The 23,314-nt window shown below is 39.5% G+C and overlaps 1 protein-coding gene across 3 annotated transcripts in view; it reads right to left on the reverse strand.

The window, feature by feature from the left end:
- TMX3 (thioredoxin related transmembrane protein 3) overlaps nt 1–23,314 on the reverse strand; it is a 45,737-nt gene that overhangs the window by 17,140 nt on the left and 5,283 nt on the right. For 2 of the 3 annotated variants that reach the window (XM_027069153.2, XM_027069154.2), the window contains exons 3-9: nt 20,403–20,442; nt 18,923–19,046; nt 11,824–11,869; nt 10,394–10,474; nt 8,112–8,211; nt 7,398–7,475; nt 1,676–1,742 (exon numbers count right to left, since the gene is read on the reverse strand). In XM_027069153.2, coding sequence (XP_026924954.1) covers nt 1,676–1,742; nt 7,398–7,475; nt 8,112–8,211; nt 10,394–10,474; nt 11,824–11,869; nt 18,923–19,046; nt 20,403–20,442 — 536 coding nt within the window. Of the gene's footprint in view, nt 1–1,675; nt 1,743–7,397; nt 7,476–8,111; nt 8,212–10,393; nt 10,475–11,823; nt 11,870–18,922; nt 19,047–20,402; nt 20,443–23,314 lie in introns of those variants that run through there. The other variant, XM_053205988.1, reaches the window with a different exon arrangement.

Genomic DNA, 23,314 nt, shown 5'->3' on the forward strand with positions numbered 1-23,314 from the left:
ACACACACACACAATGGAATATTAGAGATTAAAGAGAATGAAATCTTGCCATTTGCAACGACATGGCTGAAGCCAGAATGTATTATGCTAAGCGGAATAAGTCAGTCAGAGAAAGACAAATACCGTATGACTTCACTCATGCGTGGAATTTAAGAAATAACACAGACAAACAGAGAAGGGAAGGAAAAATGATAAAAACAGAGAGGAAGGCAAACCATAAGAGACTTTTTTTTTTTTTTACTGTTTTTATTTATTTATTTTTGAGACAGAGAGAGACAGAGCATGAGTGGGGGAGGGGCAGAGAGAGAGGGAGACACAGAATCCGAAGCAGACTCTAGGCTCTGAGCTGTCAGCATAGAGCCCAACGCGGGCTTGAACTCACGGACCCAGAGATCATGACCTGAGCCGAAGTCGGATGCTCCACCGACTGAGCCGCCCAGGCGCCCCATAGAGAGACTCTTAAATCCAGAGAACAAGCTGAGGGTTGATGGAGGGAGGTGCGGAGGGGCACTGAGGGGGACGTCTGCCGGGATGAACGCTAGGTGGTGTAAGTCAGTGAGGAATCAATCACATTACACTGTTCGCTAACTTGGATTTAAATAAAATTAAAAAAAAACATACCGTATGCCTTTAAACATACACGATATTATATGTTAATTCTCTCAGTAAATCTGGAAACACACACACACACAAAAGAACTGAAGCTTCTACTTTATGAGACTAATGTAGAAGGTCACCGAGACTGCTACAAGCATGACTTTGCATTTACTTTTGCTTCTCAGGGGCTGTGTGGGATCCAACAGATGTTGAGTTTCACTGTTTCCCTTGAGATCTAAACGATCTCCCGGAGCCCCTGTGGGTTTGCTCCACTGGCCCGAGCAACCTCGCTGCACAGTTCTGAGATTGTGGGGGTAGGTATTTGATAATGCCAAGGAACGGCTGCAGATTTTATTAAGTGTTGTAACAGCACCTAATTATACATAAAGAAAAAATAACATTTCTAAAAAGATGCATAACAAGGCACATGGTGACGAAAAGCCTCTGGGATTTGCTTTAAAATACTTCCAACAAAGAAAAAAAGTGTTGAAGAAAATGTGGTAAGATCATGGTAATTGCCCAGCCTGGGTGATGGGGATGTATTTTTTATTACTCTAGCATTCTTTTTATTATGATGTACGTTTGGTATAACACAAGTATTTTAAAAATAGACTAAGTACTTACTTCACTGAAGAAATGTTGAACAGTAGGTGGGTGGTTACTCTGTCAGGAAGGGAGACATGGGAGCGAGGGCAGAACATACCCTACAGGGACTTCACCACTATCGAAGGGGTTTTAGTTATTCATCTTTTTGCGAGTCTGCAATGTTAGATCTTTTTTCCTATATAAATAATTTTGAATGCTTTAAAATAACGCACAGAAATTGCTCAAAAGACAAATGACCAGACGAAAAAAAAAAAAAGAAAAAGAAAAGAAACTCATTGTAGGCAAGACCCAGAAAGCACATTAGATGGAAAAACGAAAGTTGAAGAGCAAGAAGAACCTGTCAGTCACTCAACTAATGGGAGACAGAGGAATCGTCGAATCTGCCAATTCTTTGATCAACACCTAAGTCCTATAATAGACACAGCATTTTAATTCCAAAATGTTTTACATCAGTTAAAACTTCGGAACTTACCATCGTAAACAAAGTAAGTTTCATCTTTGAAAACAAGTACAGCAGGCATCTCCTTCAGTATCACATACTGCAAAAATAAGACGCGCAAACAACTTTTATCATTCTAAAAGTGTTTAATCGGTAGCTATAATTTCAAAAGTATCAAAAGAAATCAGGAAAAAAAAAAAAAACAAAAAACACAGCAATAATGAAATTGTTGCAAGCGGTTAAAAACCAGCCAATCCCAAGCTTATCCAAGGATGGGTTTGGCATCTCTTTATACATCTCCAGGTACAGTGCCCTGTTTGCTGTGAGAGCCATGGAATATTCTTAGAGCTGACAACAGAGGTAAAGACACCACAGGAAGTACAGGAGACCCACTCTGAGGTAGGGAAGAGCAGTGGCTGAGGTAACGATCGGCACTGGTGGACTCAAGTCCCTCCCTGCCATTCCTCGACTGTGTGACACTGAGGCCACTTGTGTCCTGGGGAGTCGGGCTTTCTCCTCTGCAAATCAAGGACACTGAGTCCCTACCTCACCACAGAGTTAGGAAAATTAAGTCCGCTAACAAATGTGAGAGCAGGTTTAAACTATAAATTGGCTTTATAAATGGGAACCTATAATGGCAATTAATAATAAAAAATTCTTTCAGAAGGCATGCTGTATTTATTTCAAAATAGTACTAGTATTATATAGTAGAGAAATCAGTATCCATGCGGAACAGATATAATTTGGGTAAGCCACACAGAATTATTCCATGATGTGGTAATAATGAAAAGTAACAACAATCAATTGATAACTAATAAAATGAAAATAACAGTAACAGTAAAATAAAAATAAAGATGGCTGTTCTGGAACTATCAAAAAGGGGAGAAGGCATACCTCAGTAATACAGAATGAGCTGTTTACATGACTGCTAAAAAATGGTACAACACCATGAAAATAACTATTTTATTTTTTTATGAATATGATTTATTGTCTAATTGGTTTACATGCAACACCCAGTGTTCATCCCAGTAAGTGCCCTGCTCAATGCCCATCACCCATTTTCCCTCACCCTCACCCCCCTCATCCACCCTTAGAGTTTGTTCTCTGTATTTAATAGTCTCTTATGGTTTGCCCCCCTCCCTCTCTGTTTGTATCTAGTTTTTCCCTTTCCCTTCCCCCATGGTCTTCTGTTCAGTTTCTCAAGATCCAGATATGAGTGAAAAAATAACTATTTTAAAGGCAGCAGAAAAGCTTGTAGGTAAGGCTCTATCATTAAGTAACTCTATTCGCCTGCTCTTGGCAACTCATCTACAAAGGTGCTTCAAAAGTATTTTTTAACATTCGGCATCCCTCTCTTTCAAGGATGCCCCTGAGGTGGCCGTACTGTTAACATTACTAGATACGTGGAATCTTGCAGCCTTTGATTTCCATAGATTCTGAACCCCTCGTCCTCTTTCTTTGTGTTCCTTAAACTATCTGATATCACAGTTATATGTCTATAGGCCATTTTTCTCCATTTACCTTTAAGTATCCTGAAATTAGAAATTGTCTTCATCTGTATATCCTTTCTTACACTTACTAAGGCTTTCAAAAATACTAGCTGAAAAAGTAGCTGTAAATCTAAGGAAGCTTTTCATGACCAAATATAAAATTCAAAATGGGGGGGAGGGGGAGGGGCATAACATCAAGGGCTTTGCCCTTACTTGAGAATTCTCTATGGGAATAAAAATCCTCATATGATTGTGAAATAACAGACTCCCCCCAGCAGACTTTTGCAACCACATACACAGAACTAAAAAAGAGATGACAAATATTGCTATTTGCAGGAATAATGAAGGGATGTTTGAAGAAAACTAGTTGAGAGGCTAATAATAATAAATACAGCACATGTGGGGCGCCTGGGTGGCGCAGTCGGTTAAGCGTCCGACTTCAGCCAGGTCATGATCTCACGGTCCGTGAGTTCGAGCCCCGCGTCGGGCTCTGGGCTGATGGCTCAGAGCCTGGAGCCTGTTTCCGATTCTGTGTCTCCCTCTCTCTCTGCCCCTCCCCCGTTCATGCTCTGTCTCTCTCTGTCCCAAAAATAAATAAACGTTGAATAAATACAGCACATGAGGGGTGCCTGGCTGGCTCAGTCCGTTAAGCGTCTGACTTCGGCTCAGGTCATGATCTCACGGTTTGTGACTTCGAGCCCTGTGTCGGGCTCTGTGCTGACAGCTCAGAGCCCGGAGCCTGCTTCGGATTCTGTGTCTCCCTGTCTCTCTATCCCTCCCTGACTAGTGCTCTGTCTCGCTCTGTCTCTCAAAACTTAATATATATATAAAGTAAAAGTAAATACAGCACATGATAACCAACAGTCTGTCCAGGTAGCAGACACCATCTGTGCTCACCCAGAAGCTGTAGGTGCTAGAATTTTGATCTCAGACACCTGTCACTGCACACGGACCGGGGTGGCATCAGATGGTGTCAGGGGATGAAGCCAGCACGCTCTCTGCTGTACTCCAAAGAAACTGCTTGGAGAGCTTCGGAGGTGAAGGTGCAGCGTACATCCTCATCTCTAACACGAAAACGTGGTCCCCTGGGCTTTGGAGAGGAGAGTGGACTAAAAGTTCCAGTTCCAGTCCATCCTAGGCCTTTCTAGCACATTGAGACAGTCCAAAGAAGTTCATAACCCTGTGGGGCATCTATTTGAGAATCTAATGGCAAGCATGGCTCTTCATTCGCCCTATCTTCTCCTCCCCATCAAAAATAAATGCGTAAGCAAAATACTACAAAATAACTTCTTAGACCAAACTAAGTAAATAAACCTAGAATGAGTTTAAACTGACCAGACACTGTCTGAGGCTCCCCCAAGGAGCTGAAACGTTTATGTACGTATTGCAGGAAGCACTAGACCGTACTCTAGGTAACTCAGTAATCTTCTTAAATCAATAGTATCTAAATATTAGAAAATAATAAACAAAAATTAATCAAATGTATATTATGACTTACCTTTGTGGGGAAAAAAAAAACTTTTGATTTTTGTAACTTATACTGATTAAAAAGAAAAAGCTTCCCTTGATTTCATGTTTCTCGTCAGCTCCTGCCAAATTTCTCAGGTCCCTTCTCAGCAAAACCTTTCTAAAGAGAAGTCTACACTTGTAACCTACAATTTCTTACCTGCATTCTGTCAAATGACACCAGTGAGGCACCTGTCCTTCTCATAAAACCACCAACAACCTCCATGTGTGGACAAAATCAGTTAACTGTACTTTCCTCATCTTGACCACTTTGCAAGCACCTTGCACAATGGATCCTTTTTTAAAAAAAAATTTTTTTAATGTTTATTTGTTTTGAGAGAGAGAAGGAGAGAGAGAATCCCAAGCAGGCTCCGCACTGTCAGCTCAGAGCCTAATGTGGGGCTTGAGCTCACAAACCATGAGATCATGGCCTGAGCTGAAATCAAGAGCTCGATGCTTATTAACCAACTGAGCTACCTAGGTGCCCCTGGACCTCTCATTTTTAAACTTTTTTTTTTTTTTAAATCTTGGTTTTCCACTCATCTTGTTTTCTTACTCACCGGCTATTTTCTTCGTATTTTCTTTTGTAGTCTTTAGGTCCTGGGCCCACTCATTTCCTTAAAAATTTGTATCCCATGTCTACAAAGTTTTTTACACAGCCTTAACTCCAGAACCCTATATCCAACTGTGAATCTGATGCTTGTACTCAGATGTCTAATAAGTTGATCACTCGCCCATTCCCAAATGTGTTCCTTTCGCCATATTCTCAAGCTCATGGATCACACTATCACCTACCCAGTTTTTAAAACCAAACACCTACTTATCAAACTCAACACCCAAAAAACAAATAAGCCAGTGAAGAAATGGGCAACAGACATGAACAGACACTTCTCCAAAGAAGATGTCCAGATGGCCAACCAACACATGAAAAATGCTCAGCATCACTCATCATCAGGGAAACACAAATCAAAACCACAGTGAGATACCACCTTACACCTGTCAGAATGGCTAACATTAACAACTCAGGCAACAACAGATGTTGGTGAGGATATGGAGAAAGAGGATCTCTTTTGCATTGTTGGTGGGAATGCAAGCTGGTGCAGCCACTCTGGAAAACAGTATGGAGGTTCCTCAAAAATTAAAAATAGAACTTCCCTATGACCCAGCAACTGCACTAATAGGCATTTATCCACGGGATACAGGTGTGCTGTTTCAGAGGGGCACATGCACCCCCATGTTCATAGCAGCACTTTCAACAATAGCCAAAGTATGGAAAGAGCCCAAATGTCCATAGATGGATGAATGGATAAAGAAAATGTGGTATACATATACAATGGAGTATTGCTCGGCAATCAAAAAGAATGAAATCTTGCCATTTGCAACTACGTGGATGCAACCGGAGAGTATTATGCTAAGTGAAATTAGTCAGAGAAAGACAAAAATCATATGACTTCTCTCATATGACTTTAAGAGACAAAACAGATGAACATAAGGGAAGGGAAACGAAAATAATATAAAAACAGGGAGAGGGACAAAACAGAAGAGACTCATAAATATGGAGAACAGAGGATTACAGGAGGAGGTGGGGGGGGGGATGGGCCAAATGAGGAAGGGGCACTAAGGAATCTACTCCTGAAATCATTGTTGTACTATATGCTAATTTGGATGTAAATTTTAAAAAATAAAAAAATAAAATTAAAACAAACAAACAAACTTCTAGCAGTTATCCTTGATTCTTCCCCTTTCCTCCAGGTCAACAAGCTTGAACAATTTCATTTCCAAAACCCAACATTTTCCCCTTTCCCCATTCCTTTGCAAACCTCCAAGCCCGAACTTGCCAGATTACTCCACAAGTTCAACTGCTCTCTGTGGGTCTACTCTCATCTCCGTCCAATTCATTCTGCTCTTAGCAGAGGAAAGTCCTTAAGATGAACATGAGACCAAGTCCTTCACTAACTTCAGCCCATCACATGCATGGCCATGACCTGCAAGGCCTCCCCTGGCCTCTCTGCCTATCTCCTTTCTCACTGTGTTATAGCCACACTGGCCCAGCACCTGCTTCCCAAATACGCCCAAGAGTGTTCTCATCTTGGGCATTTGGAATATCTGTTCCCTGTTTCTAGTTTACTCGGGCCACAGATCTTTGCAGGGCTCCTTCACATCATGTAAGTCCCAGCTCAAATATTTTCTTCTCGGACATTTCTTGAACAACCAATCTAGAATAGCCACCCCACCCTCATGTTTCTACTATCACAATGCTCCTTTACTTTTTTCATACTAGGTATATTGTGTTTATATATTTGTTTACTGAACATGACCCCAAAGATGTAACCAGCAACAGTAAAATTTAGCACACTTCCTCTTTCCATGAGCACTTAAGCTCCACCCTATCAGGGTCCTGAGGATCTTGCTTGTCAAGAACTTAGTAGAGTGTCACAGCACGTGATTAGGTAAGCAGTTGTGAATTAATATATAAAAACACATCACTCCATTGCTTATAAGCCAGCTGAAGTGTTTGAGTTATCACTTCTTACTACTGCTATTATTTTAAAGAAGAGAACAAGCACGGACCTAATAAACACAGTCCGTAAATGCTAGGAATCTAGTGGTATTTACTTATTAATAATAAGCAATCCGGTACCAGTAGTAAAGAGTTAATGTTTACTGTTTCTATACATATGACAGTAAGTAAATTTGATAAATCAAGTAATAATTTAAAAAATGAAATTACGTCATTAAAATCCAATTTTAAATATTACCTCAGGAACCACGTCTTCTGAGGCAGAAAAGAAGTATGTATATACAATTAATTCTGAAGCAGCATCTATGTATTTCTCCTGTGAAGATATAAATAGAAAAGAGGTGACTTTTAAATACGAGGATCCAAATTCATTCCTCATTAAACATTCCGAACAGCGGTATCATCCCCAGCAGTCTCGTCACAATTGGACGCCTCAGTGTGTTTATGTGAGGAGATGATGGAATGTTGAGTGGCACATGAAGTAAATGGTTTCTAAAGCAAAGAGACCACTATTACTCAGTGCTTTTATACTCCTCTAAACAAAGTTAAGTGTAAGATAAGCTCAATTCCTATTTATTAATTTGATAGTTACAGGAAAAGACGTGTGTTTATACATATATAAAATGATCTTTAAGAAGTTTACACTTAAATTGCATTCTGCAGTCTCAAGGAGCCAAAAATGCTGAAAAGTAACACTAAATTTGAGTAACCAGGTCAACGAGAGAAGAAATACTAAGGCAAGCAACACCTTTGAATTCATTTCTGTTTCATGAAGCAAACACAATAGAGGGCATGTAAGAAAGTGTTTTCATTAGAAAAATACTCACACTGACCTCTTATTACCAATAACAGTGAAGTAATTTTGAGTTCTGGATGACGTTTTGGCTATATGGAAAATTCAATTACAATACACCCGTTACTTGTGACTTTAAAAAATAAAACCATTTGATACCTTCAAAGGTGACTCTCCACCTATATAAACAAAAAACACACGATGTCTCTTTTGCACATGTTCAAACATCTGCTGACTTGGAAGTGGCCGAATTAGAGCCCTGTTTGAAAGCAAAACAAAAAACTAACTTGTGTTTGAACTAAAGATAGTACACAATATAGGTCTAAAATTATGAAGTTTTAATGTTGTGTTAACTGCATTTTAAATAATCACCCAATCCACATAAGCCTAATAAAACTATAGCCATGACCACTATTTGTACCCACATAATAAAAACACAGTACCCACAAGTTAATCCATCAATTTAAAAAATAACTTAAAAAAAAAAGTAAATTTAAAGTATATCCCTTTAGAGAGTACCATCTTAACCAATATTTTGGTAGGCAAGAACAGAACTGTAATCCATCGAGAGTCCTCAGCTAAAAATAAAACAGTCCACGTGAGAATTACTTTTTTTTCTCTTTCATGAGATCGTTCACACTAACACACTGTGAATGTGTTACCTCAGGAAACTAGAAATACTATGTGAAGATTTATATCCATTTTAATACTAGATAGCTTATGTCAAAGGTTATTATCAAACATATCACTTACAAAGTGTTATTAAAAAAACTAAAAAAGGGCCAGTCTTCTTAAAGATGTGGTCTGCATTATCAGATTTATCCTGCACTAAATCTGCAAAAAGAATAACACAGCGTTTGCAAAGGCAAACCTATTTTCAAAATGCACAATTCCTCAGATGCACCGCACCACACTCACTGCTCGCCTCTATTTTCGTACTTGAGTAATTAACCGGCGGCAAGTGATGCAAGTCCAGAACTGAGCCACGAAATTTCTGTGCAACAGAGTCACCCCTGGTTACATCAGAAGACCATCTTAAGCTTAAACTGAAACTCGTTAAAAATCGCCAAAACATAAAGACGAATCTAACCACAGGGAATAAAGTACGTCCCACACCAATGCCCTAGTATAATGTAAAAGGTATCTTAAAATTTATTCAGAAAGCATTTATAAAGAAAATGAGATATGCAATCAATGAGAAAATACAGTGAAAATTATATCAATAAGTTTTGCAGACTTGAATAAAGATCATTCTGTGTCTTTTCTCAAATACTTTAAGCCCGGCAGTGTCATGCACTCGACAAATCCCCCCCCCCGATATCTCAATTTACTTTAAAGCTCTTTAAAGGTATCAATATAATATATCCTGTCAAACTCACAAGAAAGTGCCTATGCTTTCGAAGTTAATACAGGCTAACCTACTTTGATGAATGTTCTCCTTAAGGAGTTCCACACACCCGCATTGAATAATTATAAGCACCAACTTTCTTTATACCTCAGCAAGGTAGATGTAGATTGAAAAAAAAAAAAAAGAATCACCATATTCAAACCAACAGGATGCTTATGAAAGAAAGTCTGTTTCCTTATCAGTAAAAACTCAGAGATCTATAACTCAAATAGACATCTGGGTTCTAATTATGCCACATTCTAAGCAAAATGTGCAATAATACCTCACAGTTGGCAGAAAGCAGCATGTAACAGATCAGGGAAAGTATTTTAATTAGCTGTATCTAAAAAGAATTTTCCAGTATCACAGGCCAGGGATTAAACCCAAGTCTATCAGAAGAATAATACCGTGGGGTTTCTTTCAAAAACTCCAACATTAGGTAACAAGAAAAATAAGCTGATATAAATGAGGCAGTACAAAAGCAAATTTATAGTAAAATAAAAATTACAATTCACAAAGTTGTTAGAAGTAATCAAATTTTGAAAATGCTTCAAAAAATCCACTGGGGTGGGGAGCCTGGGTGGCTCAGTCGGTTAAGTGTCCGACTTCGGCTCAGGTCATGATCTCACAGTTCATGGGTTCGAGCCCCGTGTTGGGCTCTGTGCTGACAGCTCAGAGCCTGGAGCCTGTTTCAGATTCTGTGTCTCCCTCTCTCTCTGCCCTTCCCCTGCTCACACTCTGTGTCTCTCTGTATCAAAAATAAATAAACATTAAAAAAAATTTTTTTTTAAAAATCTACTGGGGAAAATCTTTTTTCTACATATGAAATGAATTTAAATGTGAGGTTAACAAGTACATAATACATATCACAGTTCTTTTTGTTTCTTTGAAGTATCTCTCCATATGCTGCATAACCCTACCTTCTGTCATACGAGAACAGATTCTACTTAGGTTAAGCCCCTAAAAAATTTGCATTCAATATGGTCTATTAAAACACATTTAATTTTAAAATATTAGTATCCTATAGTAAAGGCCTTTCCTAATAAAAACTTACCCAGATACTCTGTGAGCAAACTCAATAATATCATCTTTAGTTCGTGGTCCTCTATAATTATATGCCAAGTCCCCTTTTAATCTTAAAAAGAAGAAAAAAAGATAAAAGCTGAGATTATTTCAACTCTTTTAGTACGTAATGCTAATCACTACTGTCTCATAAAATTACAGAATATAAAATAATAAATGCAGAGTTTTTTTAGAAGCGGCATAACCATGTAAAATACAGTGGGCAACTAGCTTCAGGGGACCAACAACTCAAAATATAAAGTAAAAGGCTGCATTTTATTAAAATTACATGAAAACAGTTTACTCTGTATTTGATACTTGCATTGTACCTATGCCTTCTGTAAAGTGCATAATCTACACATTCATGGTCAAGAGCTTGTCAAAGTAGTACAATTCTATCTTCTCTAGTTAAAAAAAAAAAATGACAGGGAATTAACAGTATTTTGGTAGAGGGAGAACAAATTTTAAGCAACACAACATCATAGTAACTTGACAGAGGCTCTAAGATTACAGAGTAAAACAATGCATAAAACACCTATTCTAGAAAATTATAATTTTCCAAAAGCCTGTCAACGAATTATGTGTCCAACTGTGATTTAAAAAAAAAAAATGTGAAAGCACAAGAGAATACCTATAAGTAAACAAAAAGAACAGAAAGGATAATTTACTTGACACAAGTAAAAGAGGCTTAGCAAATGTTTTTTTGAAAGTAGGGGAAGGAGGGAAGTCAATATAAAACCCCAGAAATAAAAATTAAAATTAGCCAAATTTGGAAATTTGAGATTTTAAAATACTGAAAACTTACTTTACTATAAAAATAAATTTCAAAATCATCCCTCAACTCGCACACTACCAAAATAAGGAAGAAACTCAAGAGAAAATTCAGTAAAATTATGACTATCAAATAAATCCTTTAGAATTAATTAGCACACCATTTCTCCCAACTTATATACATACGCTTTATATTATACTTCATCAACACTTTCAGGTTAGAATTAAGTCCATCAATTTGATGCTCTTGATTTCTTTCATCTCTACTGAAATAAGTCTATTTTAATTATAGAAAAGTAAAATTTGTTAGGAGATGGGATTCACATGATACAGCAGAATACACTCTTGAGCTCCTCAAGGGTAAAAGCCCTTTTTCATAATCGACAGCTGGTCATCTGGTCCTGCAGGATGCCTGTCCCACAGGAAGCGCTCAGAGCGCATTCAACGAACTAGCCGAAAACACCACATTCGCTTCAATACACAGAAAAGCCGAAAGACGCAGTCCCTCTCCTTTGATCACATACTGCACCTAGAAAAAACTGCTGAACCCGTCTTCAATCCTCCAAGGAAGCTACTAGAAATTAATGTAATAAAACGTAAGCAGAGTGAACTAATAAAAATACACATATAAACATACAACACTCAACTTACAGCTTAATTGTTGGATAACCTCGAACTCCAAACTCTGAAGCAATGCCTTGATGAGAAAAAGAATAAATAATTCTAAATTTTTTTTTAAATGAGAAACTAGGTAGTAAATGAGCCTTTTACTTAAAAATATAAATTTATACAAACCCTTATAGCTATGTTTTTAAGTCTTTAAAAAGGATATAAATTCACACACAAAAAAGAAAAAACATGACATTCTCGTACAAAACAATCACTTAATAATCCAAATTATGGCCAGCACAAAACACTATGACAAATTAAGGAATAAATGCCAAAAGAATCGTTAAAAGAATACTTATTTTAAAAGATATTCCTGTTAAAAAAATATATGTAAATAAAGTCTCACTTATCATCTGATTTCATTTTCCAGGACAAATACTTTTTTCTAGGTCTCATTGGCTCCTTGCAAAAAATAAAAATAAATAAAAAACAAAAACAAGCAAAACCATGCTTTCCTTTTCTAAATCTTAAAATAACTGCATTATATTTTAATTTTTAAAAGATAAATTTTATTTGCAAAATTACTTAAAGAATCTGCATTCTATATATGATCTAAAAGCAACTTTATCTACTTGTTTTAGAAGTTTCTGCTACTGTAATAACCTAGAATAATTCTAGTCACTTTCAAAGATTATTCTGAAGTCCTCATGTTAATTAAAATGAGATACAGTTGCTACAACGGCATCTTTTTGAGGGAAAGAAGAAATGAGAACAATCAAATACAGAATTAGGACTTGAAGAGATATGGCAATCACTACTGCAAATTAATACTAACCTCCTTTACAGAATCAAGGCAATCAGGACGGTAAAGAAATAAAGCAGTCTCCGTAGACAAGATACAATATATTCACACAACCATACCAGTTTATGTAAAATATAATGTATTTATTCATATCTTTCCCATTGTTAATTTTAGTAATTTCTAGGATATCTCATCGTGGTTGGGTAGAAGGACACTACACTATTGCACGTGGGTTCTGGTTTACCAATCACTTTAGTAATCATCCATCTCTGGTTTCTAGGTACTGCCCAATACACAAGAATAATGACAGAGTGAACCTGTGGCAAAATAATAGTCAAAATCTCTCGGCCTTCCTTTGTCATTAATAGAGTTTCTCCCTTGAACACGAACAAAGGTGACTGAAAGGGTCAGGACAGTGATGAACTGGTTTTGATGGACAGGGTCAGGGTCAGGGCAGTGATGAAGTTTTTACTGGAAGCAACGCAGACAGCAGAGGTTAACATAAATAACTCAGGTTCTGACTATAGAGGTCTCACCTCTGAAAAGCCAGATGAACTTAAACCAATTACATACCTGCTTTGTGCCCATCTCTACTGCAGGATTTAATTCTGCCAAGTCTATTCTAATTGGAGACTACAGGAATTGAGACTGACTTCTGAGTAAAAAATATAAAAATGATATGGGGGGGATTATGCGATAAAATATGTCCTTAATGACCCCTTCCCAAATCGAGGAGGTGGGGGAAAGTCAGCCCTTATTACTTTCAACTAAGACGAATATAATTGACTGGGAGAGAGGTGTATATGCCTCTAATAATTTAATTTATTGTAAGGTTTATTTTTAAACAGACCAATGAAGAAGATATGCAATCACTGAGAAAATGCAGTGGTGGTTCTCAAAACAGTTTTCAGAACAAAAATCCCGGCTCCACATTTAAGACCCACCACTTAATTTCCTTGGCCTCAGTCAGCAAATGCGTCAGGTGGAGACAGATGTATACCACCCACTCTTTAGTACCTAGACTCTGAGCATTAAACTTCACTTCTGATATAATTTTGACTTGACAGTGACTCCTAAAACCACATCTCCCTAGAGGAAACACAAACAAAGCATGGGTTATAGACGTAAAATGATGTAGGTTAGGATTCCAACTCCACATTTATCATCTGGCAACTCTTTCCCTTCTGAGGATAGCACTCATCTGGCTGGCCTTGTGGATGGGATTTTAAAATGAGAAAGCATGTGGACAAATATCTAAGAGGGAGCCTGGCACACAGAGATCTTCAAATGTTAAGTCCATTTCCTTTCTATTTTTGATCCTGATCTGTTAGGTAGCTGCTGACACATCAACGTATAGAACAATAAGAAGAACTTTTGATGTAAAATACCTTATAACTGATTTTAGTATACCTTCCAACTACGCCTTGAGACAATTTTGTGAGCAGGGGAAGGGAAGGGTGCTAATGTCACTCTTCAGATAAACTAATACTTAGGAAGATGTGGTAACTTGTTTGAGTGCAAGCATTGAATCGGTAGCAGGGCTATGACTGAAGTTTTAACATTTTGTTCTTTTTCATAGCAGAGACCTGAGATCAATTCTTTCACAAACCCATCTATAACACGAATAACTTCTCTGGAATTGTATCATTTTAAATGCTCGTAAAATGGGGTTAAACATACAGCCCCTTATTTCCTTTTTGTCTTCTCCTTGAAATGATAACAACTTGATAGTGGAGACAGGCTTGGATGTGAAACATGATGATCTTGGAATCTGGTCCTAATTCTGCCTCTAATTTTGGCGTCTGAAACCACTCAGTCATTTCACTGTTAACTACCTGCTATTACTTCATCTATACAGTGGGCTGGGAGGGGGTGGGGGGAAGGGAGGGGCCAGCCTTAATGTGAAGTCCTCAGCTCAAAATACTATTTTTAGCATTTACCGAGTGTCACTCTGTGTCTAACATGAAAAAGAATAAAATATGGCAGCCGTTCTCAACTGAGAGATTTTGCCCTCCAGGAGACAATGGGCGATATCTAGAGACATTTTTGGTTGCCATAAAATTGTGGGGGGCTGGGCTGGGGAGAAGGGTGCTGCTGGTATCTAGAGGGTGGAGATCACAGATGATACTGGCAAATCAGTTTTACCTTTCTAGATTATAAGCCCTTTTGATCAGTGACTCTGTTTGAGAAATGCTCAGTCTTGGCACTCCAGACATTTGGGGCCAGATAATTCTTGTTTGTGGGGAGAGGCTGCTGTGCACTGTAGGATGTTCAGAAACATCCTTGATCTCCACCCTCTAGAATTTCAGCGGTTTTGTAATAGGAATCAGTACACTGTCACAGAGAGTATCATGACCTGTTTTAACTTACAAGTGAGAAACAATTCTGGTTCTCAATGAAGAGAGACTAAAATATATATCTTTATATAGTTTTTTAACGTTGATTATAGCATTATTAGTTAAAACCATGCATCAAGAAAGTCTTCACACAATTCCAAACACACGGGGCAGGATAATTCATGATAGTTCAAGTTCCTAGTTGAAGAATTCTATACACAGAGATCTGCTGAGTGTGATGATGTGCACTTCCAATCTGTGCAATTACATGACTGAGGATAAGGTATGTCACATCCTCTAAGAGGTTTTCCATAATTGATCACTGAACAATCCATCCCTCTCCAAGCCCTATAACTAACTGTTCCCTGGAATAATACTTTATGGTTCTCCAACTTGGGTAGCAGAAGTACCTGAAGTCCCTGTTAAAAATACAGATTATCATGACCCAATCTCCAAGACTTTCATTTGATGGGGCTGGTGTGGGTCTTCAGAGTCTAAATTTATATTGGGCAGCCCAGGTAATCCTAATGTAGATTGTGGACTAAACGCGGAGAAACACTAATGCTGTGAATGCCTGAAAAGTGACCCATGGAGCGGATGAAATACACATGATACACCAATCCTTTAGTATTTACAATTAGACACAGCATAATGTTGACAGCTAGTTTGAAAAAAAAAAAAAAAAAATTAATTCAGTTATTTACCTGATGCCAAGTTCTACTAAAAGGCCCATACTGGAGCTGCACTGAGGTATTTAAGGGAATTTTAAGATTTACATGCCAAAAATCTATTTGTAATCTCTAGACAGTAGTTTGCAAATATGTTAAATATTTTTTTAAAAATACCAGGAAGATAACATTCTTTTTTCAATAGCACATAAAACACCACCTTGACTGCATAATAAAGAAGAAAATGTATCCGTTACGGATATCAAATACTAAATAGTAGACAATTTAACTTATGCTTACTGGCTATCATTTGTCTCTCCCATCTAGCATATAAGTTCCATGAAAGTAGAAATTTCTGTTTTGGTCACTGATGTATCACAGATGCCTACAATGTGCCTTGTACATTCTGGCATACAGTAACTGCTCATTAAATACCTGCTGAATGAATACTGACCCTACAACTTTTCAACAAAAGAATGATTTTTCAATAAGCCATGTTTGTATGATTTAGGTAGTCGCAAGGACTTACAAGCAAGCATCACCACACAGGTTGGGAAAGGGAGTGGAGGGTTTAGCATTGCACATCCAAGGAGTAAAGGATATAAAGTGTAGGAAACACCCATCACAGTATCTGGCAGAGGTGTTCCTTGCATACCAGTCCCCTATCCCTTTTCCTAACGCTAGGTGCTTTGCTGGAGGTAAGGTGCTCTGCATGCTCTATAGAGATTTCTTCCTATGAACTCAACACAACATACAACACAATGCTAAGTGAACAATAAATAAAATCTGTAACAATCACATATCAGAGACAAAAATTTAAACCTCTAAATGGCTTATGAATAATGGAATGAAAAACAGTCCCACCACAAAGCACCTAAAAAGCTATAATCCACATATTAAGTCTCAGTACCTACAAGAACACTGCATTTTAATCACAGCATTTAAAACATTTTTTCTCAGCTACTCAGGAAAAAATCTTACGTTTTCCCTCATCACAGTGTCACTTAAACAGTGACACACACGGGCACTAAATACACACTGAACAATAAGCTAATGAATTACAATTCATTTAATGTAAACCACAGCATTATTTTTATTATTTATTTTTTCATTATTTTTCTTTATATACCCATATCCCTTTACATGTTATTTCACTCTATTACTCCATTAAATGATTCAAACGATCACAGGAATTTGCTGTGTTTGAGACTTTATTGCACCCCGTTGGTTTATTCATACTGTTCCCTCTACGACACTAGCCATTCCCTGGACAAGAAGGATTCGTTCTGGTCTGTCTTTAATCTCTAGAGACTGACGCAGTAGTTAGTTAGTAAACAAACTGTCTCAGTGAATATGACTATGCTGGTGAACGTTTAAGTACACGCGTGTCTAACCAACAAGACAGGATGAAACAAGATTGCCAACAGATGAGAACATACTTTCGGGAACAGCAGTTGAAAGCACTAATTTCTCAAACATTGTTAAAAGCTCATTTCAATAAATCAACCCAAGCACATCACTCTCTCTTTGGGCGGGAACTGCCATCGCTCTGGTCTCCCCTCAGGGCTTCAACAACTCATGTTTGACTCTGCGACTGCAGCCCTCACACCTCACGGCACCCTGGCTCTTTGGACCCCAGCGCCTTGTTCTCCAACATCACTAGGCCAAACACCATAGATTCACAACAGCTGAGAAGAGGGAAACGCACAAAAAGTCAGTGTTTCTTTTCCATACAGCCAGCAGTGGTGCAGTTCAGTAACTACGCTAAGAATCTTATCCTGTTACTTCTGATGGTTCTTCTTCGTACCACACAGCCAATTCATCACATCTGTGATCTCAGCCTCGAAAATGTCTGTGAGCGGTTACTGCTTCTTCTCTCCTCCGCGGCCACCACCACGTCTGGGCTCCCGGCATCCCACACCAAGATGCATACAAAAGTTGACCTAGGTGATCTTGTCTCTAACCGTTCTTTGCTATCCTACATGTCGCTGCCAAAAACATTTTTATCTAACCGTCTGCCGTCTCAAAACGCGTATTACCTCTTAATTCACAACGGATAAAATCTAAAACACTAGGACGTGAGGTCCCCCTCAAATCTGGTCTTATGCTTCATCTTACATGCGCTGGCCACTGTGGCAACGATTTCGAATAGGAAACGCTAATACAATCCTCACAACCCTGAGGATTATCACTCCCCCGTTTACAGACACGGAAACCACAATTGCGAGGTTAAGGTTTTCCCCGAAGCCCCAGAAGCAGCACATGACAGATGTGGGATCAAAACACAGGTCCGTCCCTTTCCAAAGCTGTACCCTGAGTACAATCCTGATTTCCTAAAAAGAAACGTGCACGACATAATTCCGCTTTGTTCACTGATTAAAGGAAAAGGGGACCTCTATGTACTGAATACAAGGACTTTACCTGTGCTACATCATTCAGATCTCAAAAAAACAAAAAGAACAACAATAAAAGACACAAGGCAATACAACATCTAAAGTGGCAGGCAGAAGCAGCAAGTGAATATAGTTTTGCTTCCTGAAGCCTTGCTCCTTCCCAATTGCTAGGGTACCTCATACCTCACTCAACTTTCTTTTCTCAAATCCTTTCAGGTCGGCATTAGTACACTTTTCTTTCTGGAAAGGGTCAGATAGTATTTCAGGCACTGCGGGGAGAACGGGCTCCGTTACGCCTGCTCGACTCCGCCAGTGGAACACGGACAGAGACACGGACGACAGTAAACAAACGAGTGGGGCTGGGTTCCAGGACTGTTCTGCTTACAAAAATGGGCCGCGGGCCAGTTCGGTCCGTGACGGTAGTTTGCCAAGCTCTGCTTTCAGGCGTTCATTCTCTGGAACACACTTCGCTCATTTTCAGCTCTACGATTTTGCCGAAATATTCTCTCTAATGTGAATGCTTTCTGGATCCTCCCTTGTATCCATTCCGACTCAACTCAACTTTTTAAAGTCCCTATTTACTCCTCCAACACGCCATCTCTGGCTACTGAGACGACAACTCACATTCTGACTTCACACGGCAACACCAACAGCTTCACACTCACACTTGTGCAGCTGCCTCAGGTCAACGGAGCATCTCAAGTGGGCTCAAACTAGGAACCATGGCTTATACGTCTGGCAGGCACAAGAGTAATGCATACACCATGGTACACATTTGATGGCTGATTCACTTCATTCAATAAAATATATAATCTTCAATTATTAAGAGAACCTTAGTTCACATAAGCAAAGAATAGATATTTCTTCTTCCTACCCTGAAGAATGCTTCATGTAATTAAAGCACTTTCACTACGAGAAGAGTAAAACAGAGTAAATGCTTACTAGAATAGGAAGTAGCATCCATCTTCCCAACTTTAACTGGAGAACCAATGCTTTTCATCTCAAGACCAACTTCATTCCAAATCGGTTCCAGTTTTTTACAATGGCCACACCACGGTGCATAAAACTTGTTGGGGGGGGGGGGGGGGAGAAAAACAACCAGTAAAATGTTGTGCTATTATGTACATCAATCTTAATTTTTAAGCAATCTCTTTGACTAAATGTTCTGATAAAGAGTCCATTTTAGACAAAAAGTTTAAATATAATTTGTAAGGTGGTTACCCAATAAAAGATGACACGCACACGAATCTAGATAATTTAACTCTTAGTATATACCTCAAAACTGGTTTTACCTTAAATTCATGTAAAAGGACTACAAATTCCTATTTAAAATAATTTACAAGAAAAACATCTTTGCTTCACAATGAGTCTATGTTATATGTAAAATGAAATCACCAAACACACATACATCACACACACATCCCTTAAGTGTTCAGGATGAACACTTTCTATTTTTATTACAAAAATCCCAACAGAGTAGGTACCTTTGCTACGTTAAGAATAACTACCGGCAAGGCAAACGGGGGGATCACTAAGATGACTGGTTTGGCATAAGCACAAGTCAGGTTGATTAAACTGAAACCACCGTTCCTCTTTCTTCAATATCACCACAGGGCTGGGTGGAGGTGTAACAAACTGTTGTGCCTTCGTGAAACAAGACTTATCTATTTTTTTTTTTAAGTTTATTTTGAGACCCTGCGAGCAGAGGAGGGGCAGACAGAGGGAGAGAGAGAATCCCAAGCAGGCTCTGTGCTGTTAGTGCAGAGTCTGATGCGGGGCTCGATCTCAGAAACAACGAGATCATGACCTGAGCCGAAATCAAGAGTCAGCCGCTTAACCGACTGAGCCACCCAGGCGCCCCAAGACTTACCTATCTTTTAACATGGAAATGTTCCAACATACACAATAGGAGAAAGAATTAAACAATGGACTCTCATGCCCCATGGCTTAGCTTCAGCAATTGTCAACTCTGCTATTCTTATTCCATCTGTATTGCTGCCATTGATTTTCTACTGAGGCAAGTTAAAAGGAATCCCAAACATGAGGTTTAAATACATTCCAAACTTGAAAGTGAGTTAAAGGAAAACGAAAATTTGATTTTGTTCCCTATTAACACGAAAACATGATTTTGACCATCAAGTGATATAAAAAATTTCAGAGTGAAGTCTGTAGTAAAGTCATACCACAATCTCCCTCAACATAATCCATACGTCAACCTCTTACCAGAATTTCAGCAAAAACAGGTCCTTGCCAGGAACCTTAAGGCTGAGGTTCATTTTAATATAGTAACCCAAATAGTACTACCTGACAAAAATTGACTAATATACATCAAGTACTAACCATATACTACCATATTTGTCTGGAAGAGACTAGAAAGTAACACAACAGCAGAGGTAGAAAACAGAAAAATTTACATACTCACATCTACAAGCCAGATGTCATCTTTTCGATTGTCTTTAAACCTATAAAACAAAAATGAGAAAACCAACCTCTGATCGTGTGTGTGTATGTTTCTACTGTACAGCAGGTGGAGATAATCAACTCATAAATATTAGGGCACAGAACAAATTCTATCAAGTTTTTTATGTAATTTTTTTTTTACTAAATGACCTCTAAATCTTATCCATAAAACATCTTTTAAAAAGTAGAGAACTGAGAAAGTAATCAACAGTTAAAAAAAAAAAAAAAATTGGGTGGGACCTGATAGAAACCCAGGCATACGCCTCAGCTCCTGGCCTCTCTGCCCCATTTACACCCGTGCACTGCAGGTAACACAGCTGATCGGAGGCCGCTCTCCTGAACAAGTTCGGTCCTCCGTTGGTATCTGAGAATTTGAATTTCAGGACGGTTTCTACCATTTCCTGATAAGATGGCTCATGGTTCCAGGGCGCTTGGGTGGCTCAGTCACTTAAGTGTCTGACTTCGGCTCAGGTCATGATCTTGCAGTTCAGGAGTTCAGGAGTTTGAGCCCCGCGGCGGGCTCTCCCGCTGACAGTTTGGAGCCTGGAGCCTGCCTTGGATCCTATCTCCCTTTGTCTCTGCCCCTCCCCTGCTCGTGCGCGGGGTCTCTCAAAAGTAAACACGAAAGAGGAAAACAAAGCAAAACAAAAAGATGGCTCATTGTTCTAATGCTGTGCAAACAATGTGATTTTATGATGAACATCTGCTTTCCTTGTGGGAGTCTGAAAACCTGGTACAGACTACGCAGGAGGGTGCTTATATGACCACCCCCGCAGTAACAATCCCTAAGCATGGGGTCTCTACTGAGCTTCCTCAGTAGATAACATTTCACACTTGTGGTCACAATTCCAGATGAAGGAATTAAGCACATCCTATGGGACTCGACTGGGAGAGGACTCTTGGAACCTGTTCTGGTTTCCTCTGGAATTCACCCCCCATGGCTTTTCCCTTTGTTGGTTTTGCTCTGTGTCCCCTCGCTATACTAAATTATGGCTGTGACTCCGACTACAGGCTGAGTCCTCTGAGTGCGCCTAGTCAATTACCCAACCCGGGGGTGTTCTGGGGACCCTGTGACACAATACCCTACAGCCACAGAATCTTCCTAAAACACTGTTCTGCTCGTTGGATCACGTCTCTCTTATTTGACACCTTCTCGGTACCCTCCCACCACCTACAAAAACAAGTATAAAGTGCTACACATACTCACGTACTAGCTGCAACTTAGCTTTCCACTCAAATATTATTAGCACCCTACAATTTCCAATCACCCTATGGTGTTTGTCAGTTAAATTCACATGTTTATTTGACTTTCGTGTTCACATCCTATACAGCTAAAAGCATTTCTTACTCTATAATGCCTTCCTAAATTCCTCATAGCTAGAAACAATCTTTCCATATCATCTTTATCCTCTATGATTCTTATCTATTTCCACAAACGCAATAGTTACTTATGTATTATCCAACCAAAAGTATGCTCATTTCATCTCCTAATACCTTGCACAGAGATCTATATTCAAAATCTATACTGAATGAAATGACAGAAAGTCTCTATGGGGATATTTTAGTAAGATTCTTAAACCTACAATGAAGACAAAAAGAACGTATCTCCAGTATCTGAGCTCTTAGGTGCTCACATCTATCCGGCTGTGACACAGACGGTCTGTCCTGCACTATGGCCACTCTTAATCAGTCTCCCAGGTTGGTAAACCCAAATCTTCTACCTTTGCTCCATTTAGTATAAACTTCTACTTTACATACCAGTATCTATCACATGGAGCTACCCAGGCAAAGTGGAACAGCCACCTTAGGCAAACTGTTGAACTAGAAACTCAACTGATGGTCACTATTCGTGAGGCAAAACCCCATATTCTGCACCCAGTGGTAAATGGAGGAGGTTACTGTCTCCCAGTCCTGAATATCTAACAGCCTTTTCATCTCTCAGTGATCTGAGTCTTTGGGAAGGAGTCGGAAGGGTGTGCAAGGCCTTTACAGGGCCCCCCCCCTCCAACAGAGACTGTAGTCAGTAACTGTAAAATTGAAGGAAGGGGACAGACAACCTGGTCAACCATGGAGCACTAGTGAAAAGTACCTGACTGGTGAACTACTGCATTGAGACCCAGACCTGAGATGTGTAGTCCAGACTGGGGTCATCCTGTCCCCTCCCATCAGGGGATCAAGCCCGTACTTGGAAAGTTCATTAAAATGCTCAGGTACACCTGTGGGTTAGGAGGGGTGTGGAGCACAGAGCCCACTATATGCTCCGTGACTGGGCCTATCGCTTTGGAGCCTGAGCGGCACACGCAGGACTATTATCAGATGCAGTTCTCAGGGAACCTGAACAGGAAGCAAATGTGAGTCTGCAGGGCCCAGGGAGCGTGGCTGGAGTCAGCGGAACGCAGTGGGATGGAGATGGGCAGGTCAAACACAAAGAAGGTGTCAACCGACAGCAAGACCCAGCGGGACGCCGGGCCCACTGGCTTGAAGGAAACTATCTGGGGCAGTGTTAATAGCCTGGCCCGGGGCCTGACAAGCGGGATGCATTTTGCACGATGTTTTAGTGTCTTCTCACCACCGTGGCCGCTGTGCACTGCCAACCTAATCTACGACGGGGTCGGAATTTCCACGGGCCATCCTCTCGCGGATCCAGGAGCCAACGTACCGTGCGTATGCTTGCTTCCGAGTGGAGAATGACTCGGTCTCCACATTTAGCTAAAAGCACGATATGCTCTTTGGATAGATTTCCTTTTGCAGCCCGGGGCCTCTCTGGTGGGCATTCACACAGGTTACAAAACATTTTATCTTGGCGGGCATTGCCTAAGGCCCACAACTGTCACTGTGCTGAATACCTCAAACTCACATGACACTGTATGTCAT

The sequence above is a fragment of the Acinonyx jubatus genome, chromosome D3 (assembly GCF_027475565.1).
Source record: "Acinonyx jubatus isolate Ajub_Pintada_27869175 chromosome D3, VMU_Ajub_asm_v1.0, whole genome shotgun sequence".
In the NCBI taxonomy this organism is placed as follows: domain Eukaryota; kingdom Metazoa; phylum Chordata; class Mammalia; order Carnivora; family Felidae; genus Acinonyx; species Acinonyx jubatus.